Source organism: Bos javanicus, chromosome 2 (genome assembly GCF_032452875.1).
Source record: "Bos javanicus breed banteng chromosome 2, ARS-OSU_banteng_1.0, whole genome shotgun sequence".
Lineage (NCBI taxonomy): Eukaryota > Metazoa > Chordata > Mammalia > Artiodactyla > Bovidae > Bos > Bos javanicus.
This window is the reverse complement of record NC_083869.1, coordinates 44528269-44552878: the sequence shown is the minus strand read 5'-3', so window position 1 is coordinate 44552878 and position 24610 is coordinate 44528269. Positions and strand designations below refer to the sequence as shown.

Below are 24610 nucleotides of genomic sequence, written 5' to 3'. Positions count from 1 at the left end.
ATTGCTAAAAAACTTTCTATTATAAATCATACCAGTAAGGCACATAATAATTTTCTTATAATGTAAAGGTACTTACATATAAATCTAGCATACGCAAAAATTTACCACTTCAAATTTGCCCTATTTTGTCATTTTAAAGATGTCTGAAAGACATCAAAATGTGTGGCGTAGGAATCGTACTGTGTCCTCTTGATAATTAAAAAAAATTGCTTAATTTCTAAAACTAAAACAGAATCAGAATCTCAAGAAGATTTTTCATCTCTTGATTATCATTTATTGTATATACCTCCACTTCTTTAGCGTGGAATACCATATGGAAACCGGTGTACATGTATCAGAAGTAAAATCTGAAATGACTAATATCTAAATGAATCCTCACCCAAATACAAAATAATTCCTTGCAGGAATCTAAGAGCTATCTTCACTTCTTCCTCACTGCCTTCAGAAACCATCTCTACTCATTCTGAGAATCCCATTAATTTCACCCTCTAAACATTTCCTTTCCCATAGCTATTGCCTGAGTTAAGCCCAAATAAGGCTTCTGTTGAATTTCTGTAGCAGCTTTCTAATTCATCTCCTTGCCTCCAATCCTTCCCTTCTCCAATATAACCTCAGCAATTTTTGCCAATTACTTTTAAAACACAGATCTCATTATAGAACTCCATGGATTAAACATCTTCAGAACTTCTTGTTACCTACCCACTGAAGTCCAGACTATAAATTAGCATGCAAGACCTTCAATAATTGGTTATAATCCTGGATTCTTCATCCTCCACTGTCCTTCCATTCACTAGTTCTTGACAGTCATGTTTTTCATTTTGTCAGGAAAGTGGCATTTCTTATTTGCCAGAGAGGCTCTGGCAAGGAGTTGCTCTCTCCCCTTGTACCTACTTAGCACTGCCTCTCCTGTAACATGTCTATATGGTGATGCTGTTTCTATCCATGCTTCTGTCTTATACTCTTGTCCTGTATTTGTTTTATCCTACATCCTACTCATTCTCATCCATCTTCGTATCATCAGCACATAATACAGTGCAAAGTATTCAAAAACATTCATTCATTGAATTACTGAGTGAGTGCTTTTGATGTCCCTTTATTACTCTTCCATACACCAAAATTTCCTTTAGATCTATCTTTAGCCAGAGCATATACATTGTTCATGGACAGGCAGGCAAACAATTTACTAATCTCCGCCAAGACATAAGTAAAGTCTAATAATTGTGTATGATGATTTCTGAGGTGCAAAATCAACTACTCGTGTATTATTTCACTGTATTAATATTTTACATAGGAAAAGCAAATACAGAAATCTTTATATAGAATGGACTATGATGAATTTGCCACAATAAGATGTGGGGATTTAAGAATAGAATGTTTTGTACTATGTCAAATTTATTCAATAACACAGAATTTCAAGGCAGTTAAAAATGGAAGATGTTTTTAAAAAAAAAAAAGGAAAAAAGCAAAATAGAAAATGTTAGTATCCAAAGTAAAAATAATTATAATTATTATTTTTAAATAAAATAATAATTCTAAAAGGAACAGAATAAAATTTTCAAATTTGTCCAGGGAATAAAAATGGCCAGCTGATTTTTTAAAGCCCCTCCATCCTCTTGCATGCTCGGTTTTGTTGTACTCACATCACTGACTTGCTGTGTGTTCTGTTTTGCCTGGACCATAACTGGGGAGTCCACGATGCTGGTAAATTTGAGGGTATCTGGATGTTGCCTGTACTTCTTTTCATTCAGGGCATCACCTGCTTTTTTAACTTTTTCTACCTCCAGACTGCCAATGGGTATCCAGCCTATGCCTTTCATCCAGTTGTTGTAGTCTTCCTTATAGACATTCTACAGCAAAAGGGGAAGAGAGGAGTGAGTGCCCCAGGCAGTGGGTTCTCTCACAAGGCTGCCACCTTAGAGGGAGACTGTCTCGTGGAATAAACATCACTTACATCACTCTGTATGTGCATCATGTTTTTAGACAACTCCAGGTCCATGGCATCAGGCAGGTAGGTGTAGTGATGGAGTGAATGCTTATAGTTGACATTGCTGGCAACATCTTGAGCTTTCTTAGCTGCCACAATGTTGACCATATCATGGGGCGTGTTGTGTCTGGTCTTTGTCTTCTCATAGGCTTTTTTATACTCCCGATCTGACTGTATTTTGGCCACGTTCATATAATGAACCAGTTTAGGATCATCTTGGAGACTTTGGAAGCCAACCATTTTCCCTTTGGCTTTTTCATAATCTTTTTTGTATTGGACCTATTGGGGAAAAAGGTGGGTATATTTTTTAAGTTAGGAAGATTTTACTGAACAATTGAGACCGTGATTTGAAGCAACTGAGCTCCCCAGAAATTATTTTCATAACTAAACAATTTGATATTGGCCTGTATATATTTGCAATGTAGCCTGGTCAAATTAAAATGTTAGAGTCCATTTGGTTGCCTGTAGTTGCTTCTGCCACTCAAGAGAGGTTGGGGTGGGGGTGTTACTATAATCCACATCAGTGACAAAGTAAAACAAATTCTTTTCTACTTTGACAGTGATAGAGACAAATGAAAATTTAAATATTTGGACTCCTCTGGTGGCTTATACTGTCTGAACCACCAGGGAAGCCCAAATATTTCACAATTTCCACCAATTATACTATGCTTCTAAAACCAAATACCTGGCTATTTTAGGAGCAGTAGTAGAAGAATTTTACTAGTAATAGGCCACCTCATGCGAAGAGTTGACTCATTGGAAAAGACTCTGATGCTGGGAGGGATTGGGGGCAAGAGGAGAAGAGGACGACAGAGGATGAGATGGCTGGATGGCATCACTGACTCAATGGACGTGAGTCTGAGTGAACTCCAGGAGTTGGTGATGGACAGGGAGGCCTGGCGTGCTGCAATTCATGGGGTTGCAAAGAGTCGGACACGACTGAGCGACTGATCTGATCTGATCTGAGTACAATTTTAATGAGTCTTTGGATATTCAAAAGAAGACCCAGAACAAGTAGTGTGCAACACTAATTGGCTCTGAATAATAAAGTGGAGAGAACTGAGCTTCCTTAAGGAGACCTGGGAAGAAGCCCAGGAAGCTGAGAAGCAGAGACATGAAGGAAAGTTTGTGTGAATGTTGGGATGGGGTGCCTGGAAGGGAACACCACAGAGAAAGGAGATCAGTGAGACATCCTGGAGCAGGGCTTTTAGGACATGGACTTCCATCATTCAATCTTAGTGTATTTACATTGGGGCAGTGTTAACTTCACATCAGTCAGTCAGTCAAGTTGTACTTGGGATTTGGAAGGATACTAAGCAGCAGCAGCTGTGTTCCATCTCTGGATCATGCAGAGGAGAAAGAATAAGTCCAAGGAAGGAGAGCCCAGCTGAGCCAGAGCAAAACCATCCTGTGCAAATCAGGAGCCTGAGGTGGTCAGAAAAGGTAAAGCCTCAGGCAAAGCAGCAATGGTGGGGAGGGCATCCCACTTCCGGCAGGGCAGCAGGAAACGCCTTGAGGCCATTTTATTTACATCTCAAAGAGGAAGTGACTTCAATTCCCATCTGGATTGAAGTAAGAAAAGAAAAGAAAAACAAGTCTTAACTTTAATGAAACCTAATGACTGACTATTAGGGGCTCTGGCACTGGAAGTCCATTCATCAGTGTGTAGAAGCAAAGAAGTAAAAAGAGGTATGGGAAAGAGAGAATTCATAGAAATTAAGCAAGTTTTGAGATAAAAGTTTACCATCAGGAGGTTATGATGATGTAAATAGCAAGTAACTTCTTTATATCTATCAGAAGAATGACATGAATTTGTGCAGAATTATAGAAGAGAATTTAAAATTAGGGGGCTTGATTAGAACAGATCACTCAAGGTTATACAAATCCTTACCCCCAAGAAAATTCAGATCTGTTTAGAGAATTTTCCTTCCTGAATTGTTTCAGCCTGGCTTGCTCCAAGTCAGGGACACCAGACGTGGTGACTTGGGTAACAAGCCCACCAGCCCACATTTTCTGGTTACACACAGGAGACCACCAGCTGGACTTACATCACTTGCTGCCTGCCTGGCTGCTTTGGCAGCTTTGATGGGAATCGCATCAATTCTCAGGTCGTATCCCTTCTTGCTCAAATCTTTCAAGTCTGCTTTGTACAAATTCTGCAAGAAAAATGTCATTTGAAGATAACTCAGACCACATGCAGAAAAGGCTTAACCCTCCGTGAGCAACTGAACCCTCGTGCACACCTCGCTGATATTGTAGGCATTGACTTTAGCCTGAATGAACTGGGGCAGGTCCGCTGGCAGACTGTACTTGTGAATAACTTCCTCTCCTTTGGCTTTGTAGGCAACCTGAAAGGGAATAAAAAGCATAAACAAATGAATAAAGTACAGCAAAGTGTTTAATGGCACAGGAAAATTTCTGAGCAGATCACACTGCATAGAGGAGTTTTTTATGAAACACACACTCAGAGCCATCTCCATATTCACTTGAAAATATCTGTAGGCATTTAAGGTCTCCTATGCCATTGCACAGGGTCTGATCTTAGTGCCAGTTTAGCCTTGGCAAAAGTCCCTTGGTATGAGCTAAGAAACTCCAGATTGAGGTGGGGCACCTACCTAGGAGCCCAGGGAGGTGACCCAATGACAAAGGTAACCTCCAGACACTTTTTTGAGCATAGAAAAAGATAATAGGGTAGGATTCACAAACTCCCTATATTATACTTTGTGAGCAGTGAGTGACTAACGGAACTTAGGGATAGTTTTTACTAAGCATGATTTTTGTGTTAACTCTGACTTAAAATAGTAACTCCTTCACATGATGTAATATCTACATTGGCTTTCCTAATCTTTCCTAGATATAAGTTTGTGTTTTTGGTTATCAAAGAAGTCCCTCTTACCTTGTCCTTGTAAAGCACCGTATAATTGTGCTAAAAAACTGTCAGCACAAAATACATAATCTTCTAAAGATATAAATAGGGTGTGATTTTATTAATGAAGAGCTGAGGAATTATACTGTTGCTCACATACTCGAGTCTCTTTAGATTGTGTGGTAAGTACAGTGATCATTACATTTGGAATACACATATATTTGTATTAGTTAACATTTAAATACAGAGAGAATTAGCACTTACATCACTCCTCTGGGCTTGGTTAATCTTAGATTGTACTATAATTGGAGCATCTTCAATTGAAGTAAACTTCAGAGTATCTGGATGTTGGCGATATTTTTTCTGTTTGATGAATTAAAGAGAGAAAAAGAATATTACTTTCACCAAAGGCTAATATGTATCAAAATCTTACAAATTCATTTTGTAGGGACAAGAATTTTTCCTGATTTTTAAAATGTAAAAATACTAGATTTTTTGTTGGCTTGGGTGGGTGCAGGGGGAATGAATACAGTACAAAAGCCAGCATTTAAAGAGATCGTTTTAATTTTCAATTGTTTGGGGAGAGTACAGACCAATACAACTTTCAGGAACCGACTTCACTCTCTTAATTTCTTGTTTATGATATGAAAGAAGGCACTGTCAGCTCAGTAGAATCCTGAAACCTCACAGAGCTTTCTAAAGGATTAACAGAAAAGAGGCAAGGACAAGCGGAGTAGTTTTGCATGACACTTAGAAGCTCTCAGGGGTGCCATTATCCCTGTCACTCCATCAGCAACTAAAGTTTTCCAGTTGAGGAACTAGGGCAACAGCTCTGGTTTATGAACAAAGAAGGGAGGACTTTCACTTTGCAAGCCTTAATGTGGTTAATACATAAATTATCACCAAAGTGCTAAAGAGACACAGGAGAGGGGACAGTGGGAAGGTGTCTCAATTGGGAGCTATCAACATCAGCCACCCTCATTCCTATATTCTTTTCCTAGTTCTCTTCCTTCATGCATATTATAATCCCTCTCTGTGTATATAGAAGCATCCCCTCTTTCCACTTCAAATTTCTGAAAACCACCAACCCAGAAGAGCTCCTTCTGAATGATCTCTCTTGAGTAGATAAAGGAGTTTCTACCCAAAATAAACAAACAGCAGTACAAAACAACAAGAACAAAAACCTGGGTGTGGAAGACAACCCTCACTTAGCACCTCTGATCCTGCTCCGTGTGGTCTAATTTCCTGGATGACAGATAAACCTTACAGCAGTGGCAGTGTTCAGCTGTTGTCAAAGAAGCGACTGCTTTAAGAACCCCAGGATCACCACTGTTTCTTTTTAGACTGAATAACAATATATACACTACTTCAAAGTCACCAGGAATATAGCACAGGGAACAATAATACTTCAAAGAAAAGTGTCTCTATAATTGTCATTATATGCACAATTTACAATCACCATATTTTGGGGGAAAAATATGTGTATGCCCAGTTGGACAACCAAAATGTGATATAGCCATACAAAGGAATACTACTAATAAAAAGAAACATATTTTGGACACATGTAGAAATATGGATGAACCTCAAAAACATTACGCTAAGTGAAAGAATCCTGATTCAAAAGATATTTCTGGAAAAGAAAATTATAGAGATGGAAATAAGATCTGTAATTGTCTGGGTTTGAAAATGGGTGTGGGAATTTTTGGGGAAAAAATTTAGCATCTTAAAATTCAATTGTGGGTCTGACATCACTGAATATATGCCAGCAACCAACTCCCTCCTAGCTATTTTGAAGGCAAAGTATGTGAGTAGCCTCCATAATTTCAAATATTCTTTTTCCTGCTGCTAAAACAATTCCTAACTAGTAGGGGGAATCTCATGAAACCCAAAGCCAAAATTGAAGCAGCCTTGAGCTGATCTCTTGATACATCCAGTGACCTAACCAAACTTCCAGTCCAGCCTCCCTTGACCATGATGATTTCACTCCTGCTTTATGTATTTCAAAGTGTATTACTCATTTACTAGCTTGCTTCTGAAAAATAAAGATGTGTTTACCATTCAAAAAAAAAAAATTCGGTTGTGGGGATGGCTATAAACTGTATGGATTTAATAAAACTTGTCAAAGCGTATACTTAAAATATGTAAATTCTGTGGTATGCAAACTATACCTCAATAAAGTTGTTGAAGATATTTCTGCCATAAATGGTTAACATAAATGACTTTGGTGATGTGAAGGGGTACAATTATCTACTGAGATAATGAATACACGTGATAATTTGGTTTCTTCCTGTAGCAATAATACCAGAAAATGAAGTGGTAAAGGAGGCCCTTCCCATGGTTTGGGGGTTTTAACACGACACATTTGCAACTCTGTCTCTGTGACACACAGAGTGTTGACGGCTGTACCTCATTCAGAATGTCTGACGCTCGCTTTGCCTTTTCCATTTCTAAGGACCCAAAAGGCATCCAGCCACAACCCTTCATCCAGCTGTTGTAGTCAGCTTTGTATTCAACCTAGAACACCGAGAAAAAGGTTACACTTCTTTATTCAGAGCCATCCTTATTTGTAAAATCATTAACATTTTCCCCCCCAAAATGCTTGTAAGATTTCTGACCAGATTCCATCTCCATGCATTGAAGTTATTTTAAACATTTCCTTGGGGAGAGATTTTTAACAGTCCTTAGGTTTTCACTGTTCTTTCTAGTTGGCATATATTCTCCTTCATTCTTATTTCCCAAGTATGTGGAATTATAATTCCAATCTGGAAAATGCTAAATTCAAAACTATATTTCAAAGAACAAATGAAATTGCTATATTTTGATCATCAGATCTGTTTGCTCTCTAGAACACTAGTATTGTGTTTCTATGTCACTAAAGGCCATATTGAAGATGGATAATTTTGCTTATTTGCTGATAAGACTTGATAGTAATTATTTGTATTAAGTGTTTACACACATTGCCTTCATGTGTAATGGTCAGCTTAAAAGGGTTTCTCCATTAGCTAACAATGCATTTTAAAATAGTTGTATTCAATAATTTGCTTATGGAGAGCAGTTATCATTTGGAATTGAACCTATCTGGGGAACAGTTACTTGATGCTATTAAAATAATAACCTACTCTTAACCAACTCTTGTTGTCTGGCTATAAATGATACCTAAAACATATGCTCTAGATACAAAATTTAGATCAGTGGGGGCCTTCTAAGTGGAATGAAAAATCAAGAAACCACTGGTTCCTGCCTTTGAGAAAACTGATCTATTTGGGAGAACGAAACATAAAAAAATGAAACAAACAAAAGGATAATAATTCATAAAGTAGAATTTTTAGTCATGAGAATGTAAAATTGTATAGCTGATATAGAAAGTAGTATAGCAGTTTCTCAAAAAATTAAAAATAGAACTATTTTATCATCCAGAAATTCTACTTCTGCGTATATATACTCAAAAGGATTGAAAGCGGGTCTTAAAGATATTCACACACTCATGTTCACTGTAGCATTATTCTCAATAGCCAAAAGGTGGAAACTACCCAAATGTTCACTGGCAGACGAATGGATAAATCGAATACCATATATACATGCAAAATGGAACATTATTCAGCCTCAAAAAGGAAGGAAATTGTGACACACACACTATGAATGAACCTTGAGGACATCATGCTAAATGATATAAGCCAATCAGAAAAAGGCAAGCACTACATAATTCCATTGATGTGAGATCAAAGAAAGTAGAAGCGTGGTTGACAGGGGCTGAGGAGAAGAGGAAATGGGAATTATTTAATGCACATAAGATTTAATTCTTGTAAGATGAAAAAGTTCTGAGGTTGATTTTACAACAGTGTTATTAACTGCTGCTGAACTGTACACTTAAAAATGGTAAATATGGCCAACATTATGTTATGCATATTTATCACTAAAAAAAATTGAATTGTTAGGACAAGGTGTTCAGTTGTATAGCTCAGACAAATCGATTTGCCTAAAGATGTTTTGATCTGCAGGAAAAAACCCAGCTATTATAAAAAGTAATATGATAAATCATACATTTTATTTTCAGACAAGATAGCAACCTATACAAAATTCACTGACTGATGAATGTGATAATTATGCTAATGGTGATGATAAAACTAGCAAATGTTTATTGAGAATTCACCAGGGCCTGGCACCATGCTAAGAGTATTTTGAATGCATTTAAATAATCACAACAATTCTTTTATATTATTCCAATTTTATAAGGAGGACTCTAAACTCAGCAAATTTGATCAGTTTCCCAAAAGCAATGTGATGGGGTGCCTGCCAGCCCCAGGCCTTTCTAACCCTGAAGAGTGTGCTCTCATAGAATCCCCAGGATCATTTTCTCATCACATATTGGCTACATACAGAAGACAGTGCAGACACTTATGAGAATTGCCAAAAACATCACTAAGCTTAGAAACCCTTCTCAGTTTCTACCTTAAATAGCAGGAATAGAGAAAATCTGGTTACTCACATCGCTCTGCAGTGCATAAGCCTTCTTGGCAAGGTCCACATTAACGCTGTCGGGCGGGTAGCTATAATTGTGTAAGAGGTGCTTATAGTCCACATCGCTGGCAATTGCCTGAGATTTCTTAGCATGAGTGAGTGGGAGCATGTCGAGAGGTGCTGTGTAGATAGTTTTTGACTTTTCATAGTCTTTACGATATTCATGCTGTGAACAGGAAATTACCAATTATTAATACAAACCTTCAACGGATTTGCAGAAAAGCAGAGATCTCTATTAAGCAATAAATACAAGTTAGAGATATAGACCCAGACATCTAGTTAGTGATTTTTTCTTAAAATTTGGTATGTTTCACTTATTGAACACCTCCCCCCTCAAATCATACATGGTCAGATTTTCTCAAATCTCTTTTTTTAGGTTAAAGAGGAACTGTCAGACATTATGAATGGGCCACAGTTTCTGCTTCAGCCAGCTATTATTTTATTTTAGAATACAGTTTTTCAAGGACCACTAATAAGCATTATTTCTATCAAGGTAATAACCGTTGAAGAGTTTTCCACTAAAGAAGTATTTTTTAAATTATCAAAAATTATATGACAAGCACTTCATACTTCTGATTGTATAAAATGACTACTTCGTAAATAGGGCTGTACACTTGACTTTTCTAAAGTCATCTTTAAATGAATAGTTACTGATTTTTCAACCTGACTATTCTAGTTTGGACAATAAATAAGCTCCATTGAGAACCCCAAAGGTTTTTGTTCATACTAAGTTTAATTTTGGTTACAATTTAAAAGAAGCTTCAGATTTCAGCAGCTACAAGACCTCAAAGGAGAAAAATTTATGAAACTGAGCCATGAAAGTAACCTTGGTCTTTATGTACAGTGTTCTCATAAACCAGATGTCCTGACTGGGCCTCAGAAGGAACTTTCATTGGCTGGTTTTCTGGAATGGTTGGAGAGGATGCTACTTAGGTCAAAGCCCAGCTTCATCATGTTTGCTCACCAATTACCTTAACAGAGAGAAAAATTCTGGCCCAGTACCCTTAGGAAAATTCTAAACCCATTATATTTCCCTGTAATCACATAAGCACTAAGACAGTGATCCAAGGTAGCAAGTTTGGATGTGCATTATAAAGTTCCTGTAGGAATTCCTTCTGCAAATAATCTGATCTTTTAGCTTTACTAGGGAATGTTATCTTCCTTTTAATCTTTCATGGGTAGTCAGTTTCATAGAATAAATATATCTCTTAATTGTAAAATCTAGGCCCTGGTTTATGATGATAAAATATGGCCACTTTCTGATGGCATGCAAGAACACTGAAAAAGATAGTTTGTCTTTATTAGAAATAAACAGATAAAGCAATGTTGTAATAGCGGTTGGTGTGTGGAAGTGCTTTTGACTAAACTGTTTTGGTCATGCAGCTTATATGATCTTAGATCCCTGACCAGGGATTAAACTCATGCCCCGGCAGAGAAAGCAGAGTCCTAACCGCTAGATCACCAGGGAATTCCCTCAACTATGTTGTTCTAACTCTCGTTCAAATTCAAACCAGCTCACACCTGTCAGCACATATAAAAGGCTGTCAAAGATCCAAATGGCTATATTTGTAAATTGAAGTATAGTTGATTTACAATATTAGCCTCAGGTGGACAGCAGAGTAAGTCAGTAGTTTTACAGATTACACTCTGTGAAAAGTTACAAGATAATGGCTATAACTGTGATAATTCTGTGCTCTAAAATATATCCTAATTGTGTATCTATTTTATACATAAGCAGTTTGTATCTCTTAATCCTCTACCCCTATCTTGCCCATCTCTCCCTCTTCCCACGGGTAACTACAAGTTTGTTTTCTATATCTATCTGTTTTGTTATGTACATTCATTTTATTTTCTAGATTCCACACTCAAGTGATATCATACAATATTTGTCTTTCTCTGACTTATTTTACAAGCATAATATTCTCTAGGTACAACCACACTGCTGCAAACGGCAGAATTTCCTTCTTATTTATGGCTGAGCGATACTCAATAGTATACATATACCACATCTTGTTTATCCATTCATTTGTTGGACACTTAGGTTGCTTCCATATTTAGCTATTGTAAATAAGGCTGCTTCGAATATTGGTCTGAATGTATCTTTTTGAACTAGAGTCTTTCTCTTTTCTAGGTATAAGCCCAGGAGTTGGGACTGCTAGATGATGTGGTAGCTCCACTTTTAGTTTTTTAAGGAAACTCCATACTGTTTTCCATAATGGCTGCACCAATTTACATTCCCACCAACAGTGTAGGAGAGTTCTCTTTTCTCTATATGCTTGCCAATATTTGTTATTTTTAGACTTTTTGATGATAGGCATTCTAATAGGGACAACAGACTGGTTCCAAATAGGAAAAGGAGTACGTCAAGGCTGTATATTGTCACCCTGTTTATTTAACTTATATGCAGAGTACATCATGAGAAACGCTGGGCTGGAAGAAGCACAAGCTGGAATCAAGATTGCCGGGAGAAATATCAATAACCTCAGATATGCGGATGACACCACCCTTATGGCAGAAAGTGAAGAGGAACCCAAAAGCCTCTTGATGAAAGTGAAAGTGGAGAGTGAAAAAGTTGGCTTAAAGCTCAACATTCAGAAAATGAAGATCATGGCATCCGGTCCCATCACTTCATAGGAAATAGATGGGGAAACAGTGGAAACAGTGGCAGACTTTATTTTTCCGGGCTCCAAAATCACTGCAGATGGTGACTGCAGCCATGAAATTAAAAGACGCTTACTCCTTGGAAGGAAAGTTATGACCAACCTAGATAGCACATTCAAAAGCAGAGACATTACTTTGCCAACAAAGGTCCGTCTAGTCAAGGCTATGGTTTTTCCTGTGGTCATGTATGGATGTGAGAGTTGGACTGTGAAGAAGGCTGAGCACTGAAGAATTGATGCTTTTGAACTGTGGTGGTGGAGAAGGCTCTTGAGAGTCCCTTGGACTGCAAGGAGATCCAACCAGTCCATTCTGAAGGAGATCAGCCCTGGGATTTCTTTGGAGGGAATGATGCTAAAGCTGAAACTCCAGTACTTTGGCCACCTCATGTGAAGAGTTGACTCATTGGAAAAGACTCTCATGCTGGGAGGGATTGGGGGCAGGAGGAGAAGGGGATGACAGAGGATGAGTTGGCTGGATGGCATCACTGACTCGATGGACGTGAGTCTGAGTGAACTCCAGGAGTTGGTGATGGACAGGGAGGCCCGGCGTGCTGCGATTCATGGGGTTGCAAAGAGTCGGATGCGACTGATCTGATCTGATCTGATTCTAATAGGTGTGAGGTGATATCTCATTGTTGTTTTGATTTGTATTTCTCTAATAATTATCTATGTTGAACACTCAAAATTTTAAATTTATTTTTTAATTTAAGGATAATTGCTTTACAGAACTGTGATGGTTTCTGCCAAAAATCAAGCATGTTGAACATCTTTTCATGTGCCTGTTAGCCATCTATATGTCTTCTTTGGAAAAATGTCTATTCAAATTTTCTGCCCATTTTTTTTTTTTATTGTTTCCTTGATACTGAGCTGTATGAGCTGTTTGTTTATTTTGGATGTTAACCCCTTGTGAGTTATATCATTTGCAAATATTTTCTATTTCATAGATTGTCTCTTCATTTTGCTATGCAAAAGCTTTTAATTATGTCCCATTTGTTTTTATTTCTTTTGCCTTATGAGACAGATTCCAAAAAATATTACTACAATTTATGTCAAAGAGTGTCCTACCTAGGTTCTCTTCTAGGAGTTTCATGATTTCAGGTTTTTAATGCATTTTGAGTTTATTTTTGTATATGGAGGGAATGCTCTAAATCTCATCCTTTCACATGGTTAAAATGAAAGCAAAAGATATAAACACCTTTCTCTTTCATCATGAAAAACTAATATTTCAAGCTATGTTGAACATTCTTACCACTCTTAAGGGATTCGTTAAGCATTTTAAAATATAGTGTATATATAATTTGTGATAGTGTATGTTTGCCTCTCTATGCTAAGAATTTTAACTGGAAGATGATAGATGGCCTAAAGGCAATATTTAGGGAATCCATGAATTCTCTGAAAGGTAAAGGTGTGAAAAACCTCCATTTTTCTGAAGAGATAATCCAAATATTTTATCAGATTCTCAAATGTAACTATAATTAATGGTATATTTTTCCTTAGATCTACGTCAATACTAATTACTAAAGTCAATAAAGAGCAAGGTTCACTATACTAAGATTTTTATCTCTGACTCATGATTTTTCTTTCAAAATTAGGCCACTTTTTGAAACTTAATTTTAGAAGTTACTCTTCAATTAGAAAATATGAAAATATCTTAATGTTTTCCAAATGATGCTAAAAATTATACTCAATATTCTACTAAATATGAGCACATAAGTCTTTCAAAGTGAAATGGTAATCAAGTACAAATAATTTCTCTCCTGAAACATGAGAGGCACAAAAACTTGGGGAATCATTCTACTTTTAAAGTTCTGCTCAGCAGTTTGTTGTTATGAACCTGATGCAATCCTTTTACATCTCTATCCTTGGCCATATTACCTGGGACACAATACTAAAAATAAGACAGATTGAGAAAAGCACTCACATCACTCTGGTTTTTGGCCGTCTTCAATGAGTGCAGCATCTTGGGGTCATCATTAATACTGAGAGCTCCAATCATCTTCCCTTTGCTTTTCTCATAGTCTTTCTTGTACATCACCTGCAAGGACATCACACGAGTGAGATCCCACTCATCAGGAAGCATCGCTGAGGCCCCACGCCCACGTGCCCAGGCCATACTCACATCACTAGCAATCTTGGTGTTGGCTTTGGCTGCCAGCAGGGGAATGGCGTCCACCTTAATGTCAAACTTCTTAGCTTTGGTCTTCTCCCAGTCATGTTTATAAATATTCTGGACAGAAAAATTTCAGCACAGGAATTTTAAGAACAATATCTAATACAGATTAACTCAGTAAAAATTTAAAAACAGATTGAAATTTGTATATAGAGACTTACTTTACCTACTTAATACTATATTTACCAAATGATAATATAGCTTATTATCTATCCTCTAGCTTCTTTCCTCCACCACAAAATAAGTATAATATATTCTTTCCAGGGTTCTGTAAACTTTCTAAAGACTCTGCTATCTTGATACATAAAGGATAATATAACCTGACAACCAACTGGAGAAGGGGAAATGTGACATTTCCTTATAAGAATATGAGAGATATTGTGAAACTCTAGGGATTGGTGGGGAGGAAGGGGGCAGGGTGATTGAAAGAATGTTTCTGATAGTAACAGAGACTATGGAAAATGACATCAAATGGCTACCAGAAAGTCTTAAGAGCATTTGAGTTCAAAAGCTCCATTTGGCACTCTGGCAAGCATCTCAACAGTTGTTTATTTGCATAACTCTTAATCTGGTCCTTTTAAGCATTCATAATATTTCCTCTTCATCCATACACCAACATATACGGTACTCACATCACTCAGGTTATAGGCGTTGACTCTGTGTTGTATAAACTGTGGAGCATCTGCTGGTATGTGGCACTTGAACTTCTCACCTTCATGCTTTGCCTTGTAATTCAGCTAAAAAGCAATAGAGAGTAGCCAAACAGGTCAGGGTAGGAACTTCCTTGAGTTTATAAAGGAGAATGTATATAGCTAAGTCATTACTATCCTTTTTAGAAAAATGACTCAAAGAAATAGTCTATCCAGTAAAAATTCAGCATAGGATCCAGACTCACTTCCTCTTTCATGAACGCTGGTATAAAACAACTCTGGGTTATCATTTTGTAAATGCCACCACAATGTATATATGGGAATCTCATTGTCCTCTGGGGTGTGCTTTGAGAACACGAACATTCAAAATCTATGTAATCGGAGCACTGACAAAAATAATAACTCTAAAGAGAATGCTAGAACAGCTTAAAAAAGATACATAAATTCTTATCAAAAGTACAAGATATGGGATTTTATTTGAAATTTTTAAAAGGTGACATTAGGTGGAAGGAAAAGAGTATAAAGAAGGAATGAGGCTGTTGAATTTTGGAGTTAAAGGCAAATGCACTGCGAAGAACCATGCATTTCAGATTCTTCAAGACAGAACCCCTGACCTTACCAGGACAATGAGAAGAGAAGGTGTTTCCTGGGCACCATGCACAAGATTACATTCCTCTGCCGCTTGCCAAGCTCAGTTGCAGCACTGATGTTATTAGTATTTGAAAGTAGTGAAAGTTGCTCAGTTGTGTCTGACTCTTTGCGACCCCATAAACTATACAGTTTATGGAATTCTCCTGGCCATAATACTGGAGTGGGTAGCCATTCCTTTCTCCAGGGGATCTTCCCAACCCAGAGACTGAACCCAGGTCTCCTGCATTGCAGGCAGATTCTTTACCAATTGAGCCACCAGGGAAGCCCAAGAATACTGGTGTGGGTAGCCTATCCCTTCTCCAGGGGATCTTCCCAGCCCAGGAATGGAACTGGGGTCTCCGGCACTGTAGGCAGATTCTTTACCAGCTGAGCTACCAGGGAAGCCCGATGTTAGCTAGTTGTCCTTCATTGGAACACAAAATATTAATATGCTGGGAAAAGTTGCACATGAACCAATATGTCTTTTGGATTACATTGACACCATTACTTTATTTTTTAAATTTTGTTGGTGTATAATTGCATTACAGTGTTATGGAGAAAACCATAATTCCAAAAGATACATGCATCCCAAAGTTCATGGAAGTACTATTTACAACAGCCAGGACATGGAAGCAACCTAAAGGTCCATCAACAGAGGAATGGATAAAGAAGATGTGGCACATATACACACATATACACACACACACACACACACACACACACACACTGGACTATTACTCAGCCATAAAAAGGAACAAACTCATGCCATTTTCAGAGACATGGTAGGACCTAGAGATTGTCATACAGAGTAAAGCAAGTCAGAAAAACAAATTGACCATTTATTAGTATGATTAACTAATATATTAATATATTTTATTAATAATATCAATATATTACTAATATAATTAAGCACATTAATAGTATATTGATATATATTAATATGATTTGTTATATATAAATCATATATTGATATGATTTGTATATATTAATCATATATTAATGCATGTATGTAGAATGTAGAAAAATGGTAGATATTCCTTTAGCAACTGCACATGAGATAATTCATGTTACTAAAAACCATGTTTAAGTAGGGCAAATGGAATATTACATCTTCCTGTCTTGAGGAACACATGTTACTCCTCAGGATTTAGCTGGCTACTCAGGGCTTCCCTGGTGGCTCAGTTGGTAAAGAATTTGCCTGCAATGCATGAGACCTGGGTTTGATCCCTGGGCTGGGAAGATCCCCTGGAGAAGGGAATGACTACCCATTCTAGTATTCCTGCCTGGAGAATTCCATGGACAGAGGAGGCTGGTGGGCTACAGTCCATGGAGTTGCCAAAGAGTTGGACATGACTGAGCAATGAACACATACCTAGCTACTCAAAGTGGGGACTAGGGAGTTTATATAAGTCCCTCCAGGCCTACCAAACCAGAATCTCCATTTATCACCCACATACACGTCAATATTTGAGAAGCACTGCTGCATGGCTGGATCATTCTACTTTAGACCTCCCTTGACTTCCTAATCCAAAGTGTACCCCCATTACTTTCTCACACATCATCTGATTTGAATTCTATATTATCAACATCCTATATTAGTTTTTGTATTATTGTCTGGCATCTTCCTTGTTTCTGTGCTCTTTTTCTTTCTGTAAAGCCTTTGTTGGCAAACTTAGGAATGGGGAAAATTTGCCTTGTTACCTACTCAAGTAGCTGTTTTTATTGTCATTTAAGTTGCCTTGAAATTTTAGTATGCATTATTTTTGGAATGTGAGAGATCCTAATGAGCAAATTCCCACTAAAAATCGAGGAGTTATTGCAGAATTATTAGTCATTCTTACTATTGTCTGACACCATTCTTCCTGAGGCTACAATTCAGTCTAGCAGCTTCATTTGCATTTTATTGCCTATATCTTGAAAAAAGTGACATTATTGGAATAACAGATGAGCCCATGAAGGTGAAATATGTAGATGCTGACGTCCAATAAGCAAAGCATCCTGGGTCACCCATGCTTGCATTAATCAGGCCACTTACATCACTAAGCTGCTTGGTGTTGAGCTGGGCTTGCAACAGTACAGGAGTATCGGTGACAGCTGTGAATTTGGTCTTATCTGGATGAACTTTGTAGGTATGCTACAAAAGAAGAGGTCTGTTAATGAAATTTCATAATGTTTCTTTAGATTCTTGTTCATATACACAATAACATGCACAAAGTTTCCAGCCAAAAATAGAGTGCATTTCGTTCTTGAAAACTTGGTTGATGCGCTCTCACTTCCTCTCTCTTTCTCTATCTCCCTCTCTCCTGAAGTTGCCTCCAAACTGGTTTCCCTGCCACAATTCAGCAACCAGATTAGCCTCCCCCTGACGAAGCCTTACAATGGCTAGCCACTGGACTCGGGTTCAATGTAAAATGTACATTGGCCTACCAGCCCTCCCCTACAGAATCCACCTCCCTCCTTCATCTCCTACCATTTTACCTCTTACTGCTGTCCCTTCCCTGGTATATGTCAGTTACATCATGCTTTCAAGTCCTTACATGCTGAGTGTGTTTCTTCTCAGGCTGTTCTTCCCACTGCTCTTCCCTGGATCTTGGCACGGCTATAGTCTTTGCCTTAGACATTACTTGACCACCCAACCTATGGTATCCATCCAGTCCCCATCACCCACATCATTCTATTTTAACGCTATAGCATCACTTTAGTTTTCTGATCTATCTTTCTAGTTTCTATGTTCTTTGTTTATCGTCTGTCTCTCCTTCTCAGATGCACACGGAACAAGCAGCAGCCCTACTTGTCCACTATTCTTTCTCAGCACCAAGGACAGTGTCTGGCACATGCCAGCCCATCACGTAAAATATACACCTATCTCTTACAAATCACCATATTCACTCTTTCCCCAAAAGTCATGTGTGTGTGTGTATGTATTTGTGTAGATATATGTATATACAGACTAGTGGAAATAAAGGTTTATAAAACCTGAAATCATTTTGTAACAACTAATTTTCTTCATAGTAATTTTTATATTCCCCAATTCTATCCAAAACATAAAATTTAACACCTGCGAACCATTAGATGCTAGCATTTAAACTGCTGAATTGACCACTAGATGGCACAAGAATGCCAAACACAATCGCAAAACTTCAGGGCAGCTGACTTACATCTTTACACTGGTCTAGCTTCTTGATTGCTTCGTATTCTTGTGTTATTGTCTGAGGGAAAAAGCATTTCCCTTTATCTTCTTCATATTCTGCTTTGTAATTTTTCTGTAATGAGAAAGAACAAAAATAGATCATGATTTCTATTGTCCCCAACAATGTTACTGAGAAGCATGAACAATTGTCTTCAAACTTACGTCACTGTTTTGAGCTGAAATTTTCAAGCAGTGTACTTGATATGGGTCCTCAAAACTGCCTATATAATGTCCCAAAACATTCTGTACATATGAATCTTTATATTTAGCCTGAAAAAGAAAACATATGTTTTCAAACTCAAATAGATAGTTATTTATCAGACAGGAGGAGAGCCCTCAAACCCAAGAGGTAACTGTGGCCTTTCGAACCTCACTGAAGTTCTTCAGCAGGGTATCAAGTTGATATTTAGGAGTCTCACAGTAATTCATGCTCTTTGCCTTTGTCTTCTCATAGTTTTCCTTGTATAATCTCTGTCAAAGGAAAAAGAAAATTAAACAAAGAAAATAAAAGAATATATCTCATGAAATAGAAGCTATTCATGTCACTGCTATACTTTACTGGAATGGAAATTTTTGTATTTCTTCAGCATTTATTTTCTACAAAGCAGAAAAGCAGAATGAATATGGTAGGGGCTCTTGTCTTATATGATCTAGTCTACAGTAACCATAAATATGTACACAGTACTTATCCTAATATTTCTCAGCCAGAATAAATCACAGCTCACCAATGCTGCTGTCTGAACAACTTTTTATCTCAAAATATTTTTTCCCACTTGAATGTGTTTGAAGGAAAATGATTTTTTTAAGCGTTGGTATGAAATATTATAAAAGGTATAAAGTGGAGTTTGTATACTTAGGCACAGTTGTAGAAAAGTATTCCATTCAGTACTTGACGAAAACACATCTTACAATACCTCTGGAAGCTGGCTTTTATCATTAAGACCTAAATTTTACTTTATAACAGTGATATATGAAATATGACTTTTCTGTGTTATTGAGTGCATCACGTAGTTCTTCGCATTCTCTTTTAATTCTTCCATAAATAAGTCCAAAAAATATCCTCAATAAAGACAGTAATATTTATAAGCAATACAGAATAGGTAATATTTCTTCTTTGCTATGAATTAGAAAAGCAATTTTTATAAAAAAATTTTATTTTTAATAAAATATTTTAAGTCTTTAATATGAGATCAGTATTTTATAAAATTCTTAAACTAAAATACTTAAGCTTCACTGAGTTTTCCCTACTTTGTCTGTAGCCTGGTTTTCTCACTTCTTGCCTTTTATTTTTCTGTATATATTTTTGTTAAGTACCAAGAGTTTGGTCATGGCATGGAATGAATAGGTGTTTAGATATACTGAGATACTGAGCTTATTTCCAGAAAAAACAATAAGGAAAATGGTATTGTTAGTGTAATTTACCTCCTAATAAAACTAAAGGCATTAAGGGATTAAAGGAAGCTTTACAATACTCTCTGGTGTCTCAAAGTACAGAGACATCATAAGAATGAGGAAGTTAATCATTCTTTACCACTGGGTTTTAATGTTTTGTCATCCTGAATCTGAGATTTCATTTAGGCTAATGTCTCATCCAAGCTTACATTAAACAGTAAGTACAGCCACATCTAAAGACAGGTTCACAAAAGCACTCACATCACTCTGGTTTTTGGCCGTCTTCAAAGAGTGCAGCATCTTGGGGTCATCATTAATACTGAGAGCTCCAATCATCTTCCCTTTGCTTTTCTCATAGTCTTTCTTGTACATCACCTACAAGGACATCATATGAGTCAGATCCCACTCATCAGGAAGCATCGCTGAGGCCTCCCCGCCCAGGTGCCCAGGCCATACTCACATCACTAGCAATCTTGGTGTTGGCTTTGGCTGCCAGCAGGGGAATGGCGTCCACCTTAATGTCAAACTTCTTAGCTTTGGTCTTCTCCCAGTCATGTTTATAAATATTCTGGATAGAAAAATTTCAGCACAGGAATAGGCAAAAGTGATATGCATGTTATCATACTTTATAGACTAAAGGGTAACCCAATACCCAATAGTTTGTCTCAATATAAAATAGGCCATTTTCATTGTTTAAGAAATTTTAGATAATTTATTTTAGATAATTCTTAAGATGAATCTTCCTATTTTCCAAGATTAAGCTTCTCTACTCACCATGAGAATATATTAACTTCATTCTAGTTATCATACTAATATTTGATTCCTAACACCGAATATTTTACAGAGTAGCACAAATAATCTACAGTTAACTTACTTAGTATTATATAAAGGCACCATTTTCATTTGCTCTCAAAGTTCTCTGAAAAGGTTATTTTACAGATCATTATAATATTCACTGATGCTAGATAATTTTAGTACTTATTTATAGAATTGTTGAAAAAATTGAAATCCTCATGGGTAACTTGACTTTTCTATAAAATTAAGTTTGGAAATGAAAAATAGCAATGGATACCTGCCCTTATGACTTCTGAATACCTTATATCTTTGTCAGTGCAAGTTCTCTTACATGTAGAAATAAGTATTTTTTGTGAGATATAAGGGAAATTATAGGCTTGAGAAATAAACGAAATCAAACTATATCTTAAATATCAGGTCCTGAAAGAAAATTATAGTATAATATAAAAGAATACATGGCTAAAAGAACTAACATTAAGATTTGAGATTAAACATACATGAACAGTGACATTTTGAGGGTTGCCTAAAATATATTAAGATTGTCTCATTGTGTGAAGCTACTTACAAGATTGCTACACACATTTTATAAAGGGGAATTCAGAGTTACCCTCACAGAGGGAACACAATATAAATGTTAACCCTTATTCCCATCTTTATTACTGAAATGTTTATTCAATGAGGCAGCTCAAAAGTAAAAGCATAGTTGTCAGTCAAACAGAAGGCATAGTGCATGAGAAACTCACATCACTCAGGTTATAGGCATTGAGTTTGTGCTGGATAAAGGCAGGCGTATCTGGAGGTATATGACACTTGAACTTTTCGTTTTCATGTTTTGCTTTGTAATTTAGCTGAGGAGGGGGAGGGAAAGAATGAGCAAATTAGTTCTCTACTCAGAAGAATTGTTACAAAATACAAAAGAAAAAATCATGTGGAGTACATTTCATAAAATGTAAAATACATTTTGTTAAATAAGAACTGACAGAGCTGTCATGATCAAGAGAGAAATCCAGAGTGAGGGCAGGCCGCCTTTCTTATCAGCACCTGTGTGGAGGATCGCTGATGCGCGTATCACATCTGGCACCATGGCAGGACCCTAACGGAAGGAGGTGGCCGCTTTTCATAGACACAAGCTTCCCTCCTTAAATATCACAGTTGGTCCTGTAGATTCTGAGAGTATCAGCCTTTCCTTCTCAGCTGTCATTGCTTACGCACTGGAGAATATTTTCTAACAAGTCTGATTATGTCCCCTCACATGCATGATGGTTTGTGGATACTCTAACTGAAGCTTTCATTTCTGGCCATAAATCTACTCAAGTTATTTTTATTTTCATTTTTTTTTAGTTCAACATAAATTTGAAAATTCACACTTAAAATTCATATGATAAAACATATCTCAAAGACTCCATTTCCCAAAAATAAACTTGCACAAGAGAGAGAAATCCCATGTACTGAATACCTGCTCTGGGCCAGGATGCACACCATGCACATATTTCTTTTCATTTCATCTTCAAAACAAGCATATATTATCAAAGGAAACTGTGAGGGATGGAGAGGTTCAACAGCTTGCCTAGGCCCCCAGGTCATAAAAGACAGTGCTAAAATCTGAATCCAGTTTTCCCTGGTGGCTCAGACAGTAAAGAATTTGCCTGCAATGCAGGAGACCTGGGTTCAATCCCTGGGTTGGGAAGATGCCCTGGAGAAGGGAATGGCAACCCACTCCAGTTTTCTTGCCTGGAGAATTCCATGGACAGAGGAGCCTGGCAGGCTACAGTCCATGTAGTTGCAAAGAGTAGGACACAACTAATGGACTAACACTTTATTTTCACTGGTGTCTGACCCCCAAATTCAAGTGCTCTCCAGTGCGTTAAGCTACATTTAGTTTCTCTTCTACAACTCTTATTATAATTGTTATCCACCCAAGAAGATGCAAGGTAACTAAGTATTTTCAGATCAGATCAGATCATTTTAGGTGATTACAAATGTATACCAGTTAAACTCGTTAAAACTTACGTAGTCTTTTTAAAATAAACGTGACAAGGATAAAAACCCTTCTTTATAAATGGATTTTAAGTACAGAGCTATGATATATCATCCCTCAAAACTGGATTTCTTGGATATTTAAGAGAACTTACATCACTCAGCTGCTTGGAATTGACTTGGGCTTGCATCAGAACAGGAGAGTCAGTAACTTGAGTGAATTTTGTCTTATCTGGATGGACTTTGTAGGTGTGCTGTGGGAGAAAAGAAATCAGGTTTAGTGTAGTATCACTTGTCAAAATCTGAGCTGGCCTATAGGCTAAGCTGGCATATCCCCATCCCCCGAAAGAAAAGAAACTTGTAGGAAATAAAACACATTTTTTTCTAATTAGACTGTAGTTCTTTTTTTGAGGAATGCTCTTACATATATATAGGAAACTGTCCCATGTCTTCAGATTCCTGATTACTTTTCTTTGGGAAAATGAGCTAGATTTAACACTTGAGTCATATGGGTGACCACAGGGAAAATAGTGTATCTATTAAAAAATAAATTGTGTTTCTTACAGTCTCCTGCTAACATTTGTTTGCAGAAGTGTCAAATTTGTAAAAATATCTTGACCACTAGATACTGTGGAGGTTGGTAATGCTCATAGTATATACCACAGACTTACATCTTTACATTGATCTAGTTTTTTGATCGCTTCATATTCTTGAGTTATAGTCTGGGGGAAGAAGCCTTTGCCTCTGTCCTCTTCATATTCTGCCTTGTAGTTTTTCTACAAGAAAAAGAAATCGGACATAAGGATGCAACCACTCTACTCATGCCCTGAAAATGTGCTATTTGGAAAGGCAAATAACTGCCTTAGAACGTACATCACTGTTCTGAGCTGAGACTCTCATGCAGTGTGTATGATACGGATCCTCGTAGCTGCCTACATAATGTCCCAAAATATCCTTTAAGTAGGAATCTTTATATTTAGTCTGAAAGACAAAACATATATCATTTGTTTATTGGCAAAATGATGGGTCTTCGCTTTCACAGACGGAATGACTGGTGGGGGGTCTTACATCACTACTGAAGTTGTGCAGAACTGTATCAAGCTTAAATTTGGGTGTCTCGCAGTAATTTATGCTCTTTGCCTTCGTCTTTTCATAGTTTTCCTTGTATAGTTTCTGTTAAAGGAAAGAAAAAAATCAATTAAAGTAGGTTCCTATCACCCCCATGCTGATGATTATTGCACTTGTATTTTCCAACACTAAACAAAGGAAGAAGAAAAAAAGATTTTACCTGTCAACTGTCTTAAAACTAACAATCACACCTTGGGGTGTCGTGAATGATTTAAACCTTTTCTATTAGCAATTATTATAAAGCCTAAATGTTTAATATTCTCCAAAAAATTAAGAAACCAATATATTGCCTCAGACCAAACCCTTAGTTGCAGAGGTGCTTGAGTATTTCTGACTTACTGCCTTTTCTACCTGTCAACTGACATACTCTTTCTTCACTAATGATGCCCTGAGAAACAGGAACATTCTGAGTGACAGTAAATTTTTCATTTTTTAAAAAACAAACCTTCATGGAAAAAGCTTGCACACAGGGAAGTATACACTCCTCCTCCTTCTACCAAGGAAAAGTTCCTTATTATATGAACAGACTGTGTATCTTAAAAATAAGGTATATACAAACAGTCTACCAACCCTTCTCCTCTTCTAGACTTATCTTCAGCTCTAACCATTACTGGATTTTACAGTGCCCAACTGATAAAGCAGATCATTGT

The 24610-nt window shown here is 37.1% G+C and overlaps 1 protein-coding gene across 21 annotated transcripts in view; it reads right to left on the bottom strand.

Annotated features, from left to right (window-relative positions):
• NEB (nebulin) overlaps positions 1-24610 on the bottom strand; it is a 219953-nt gene that overhangs the window by 170635 nt on the left and 24708 nt on the right. For all 21 annotated transcript variants that reach the window (XM_061438168.1, XM_061438021.1, XM_061438025.1 and 18 more), the window contains exons 14-34: positions 23901-24005; positions 23706-23813; positions 23504-23608; positions 22988-23086; positions 21599-21703; positions 20521-20628; positions 20322-20435; positions 19038-19139; positions 18831-18938; positions 18637-18741; positions 17514-17612; positions 14831-14935; positions 14148-14255; positions 13950-14063; positions 9337-9534; positions 7257-7364; positions 5115-5213; positions 4228-4332; positions 4033-4140; positions 1952-2263; positions 1641-1847 (exon numbers count right to left, since the gene is read on the bottom strand). In XM_061438168.1, the coding sequence (XP_061294152.1) occupies positions 1641-1847; positions 1952-2263; positions 4033-4140; positions 4228-4332; positions 5115-5213; positions 7257-7364; positions 9337-9534; positions 13950-14063; positions 14148-14255; positions 14831-14935; positions 17514-17612; positions 18637-18741; positions 18831-18938; positions 19038-19139; positions 20322-20435; positions 20521-20628; positions 21599-21703; positions 22988-23086; positions 23504-23608; positions 23706-23813; positions 23901-24005 (2622 nt within the window). The remainder of the gene's footprint in view (positions 1-1640; positions 1848-1951; positions 2264-4032; positions 4141-4227; positions 4333-5114; positions 5214-7256; positions 7365-9336; positions 9535-13949; positions 14064-14147; positions 14256-14830; positions 14936-17513; positions 17613-18636; positions 18742-18830; positions 18939-19037; positions 19140-20321; positions 20436-20520; positions 20629-21598; positions 21704-22987; positions 23087-23503; positions 23609-23705; positions 23814-23900; positions 24006-24610) is intronic.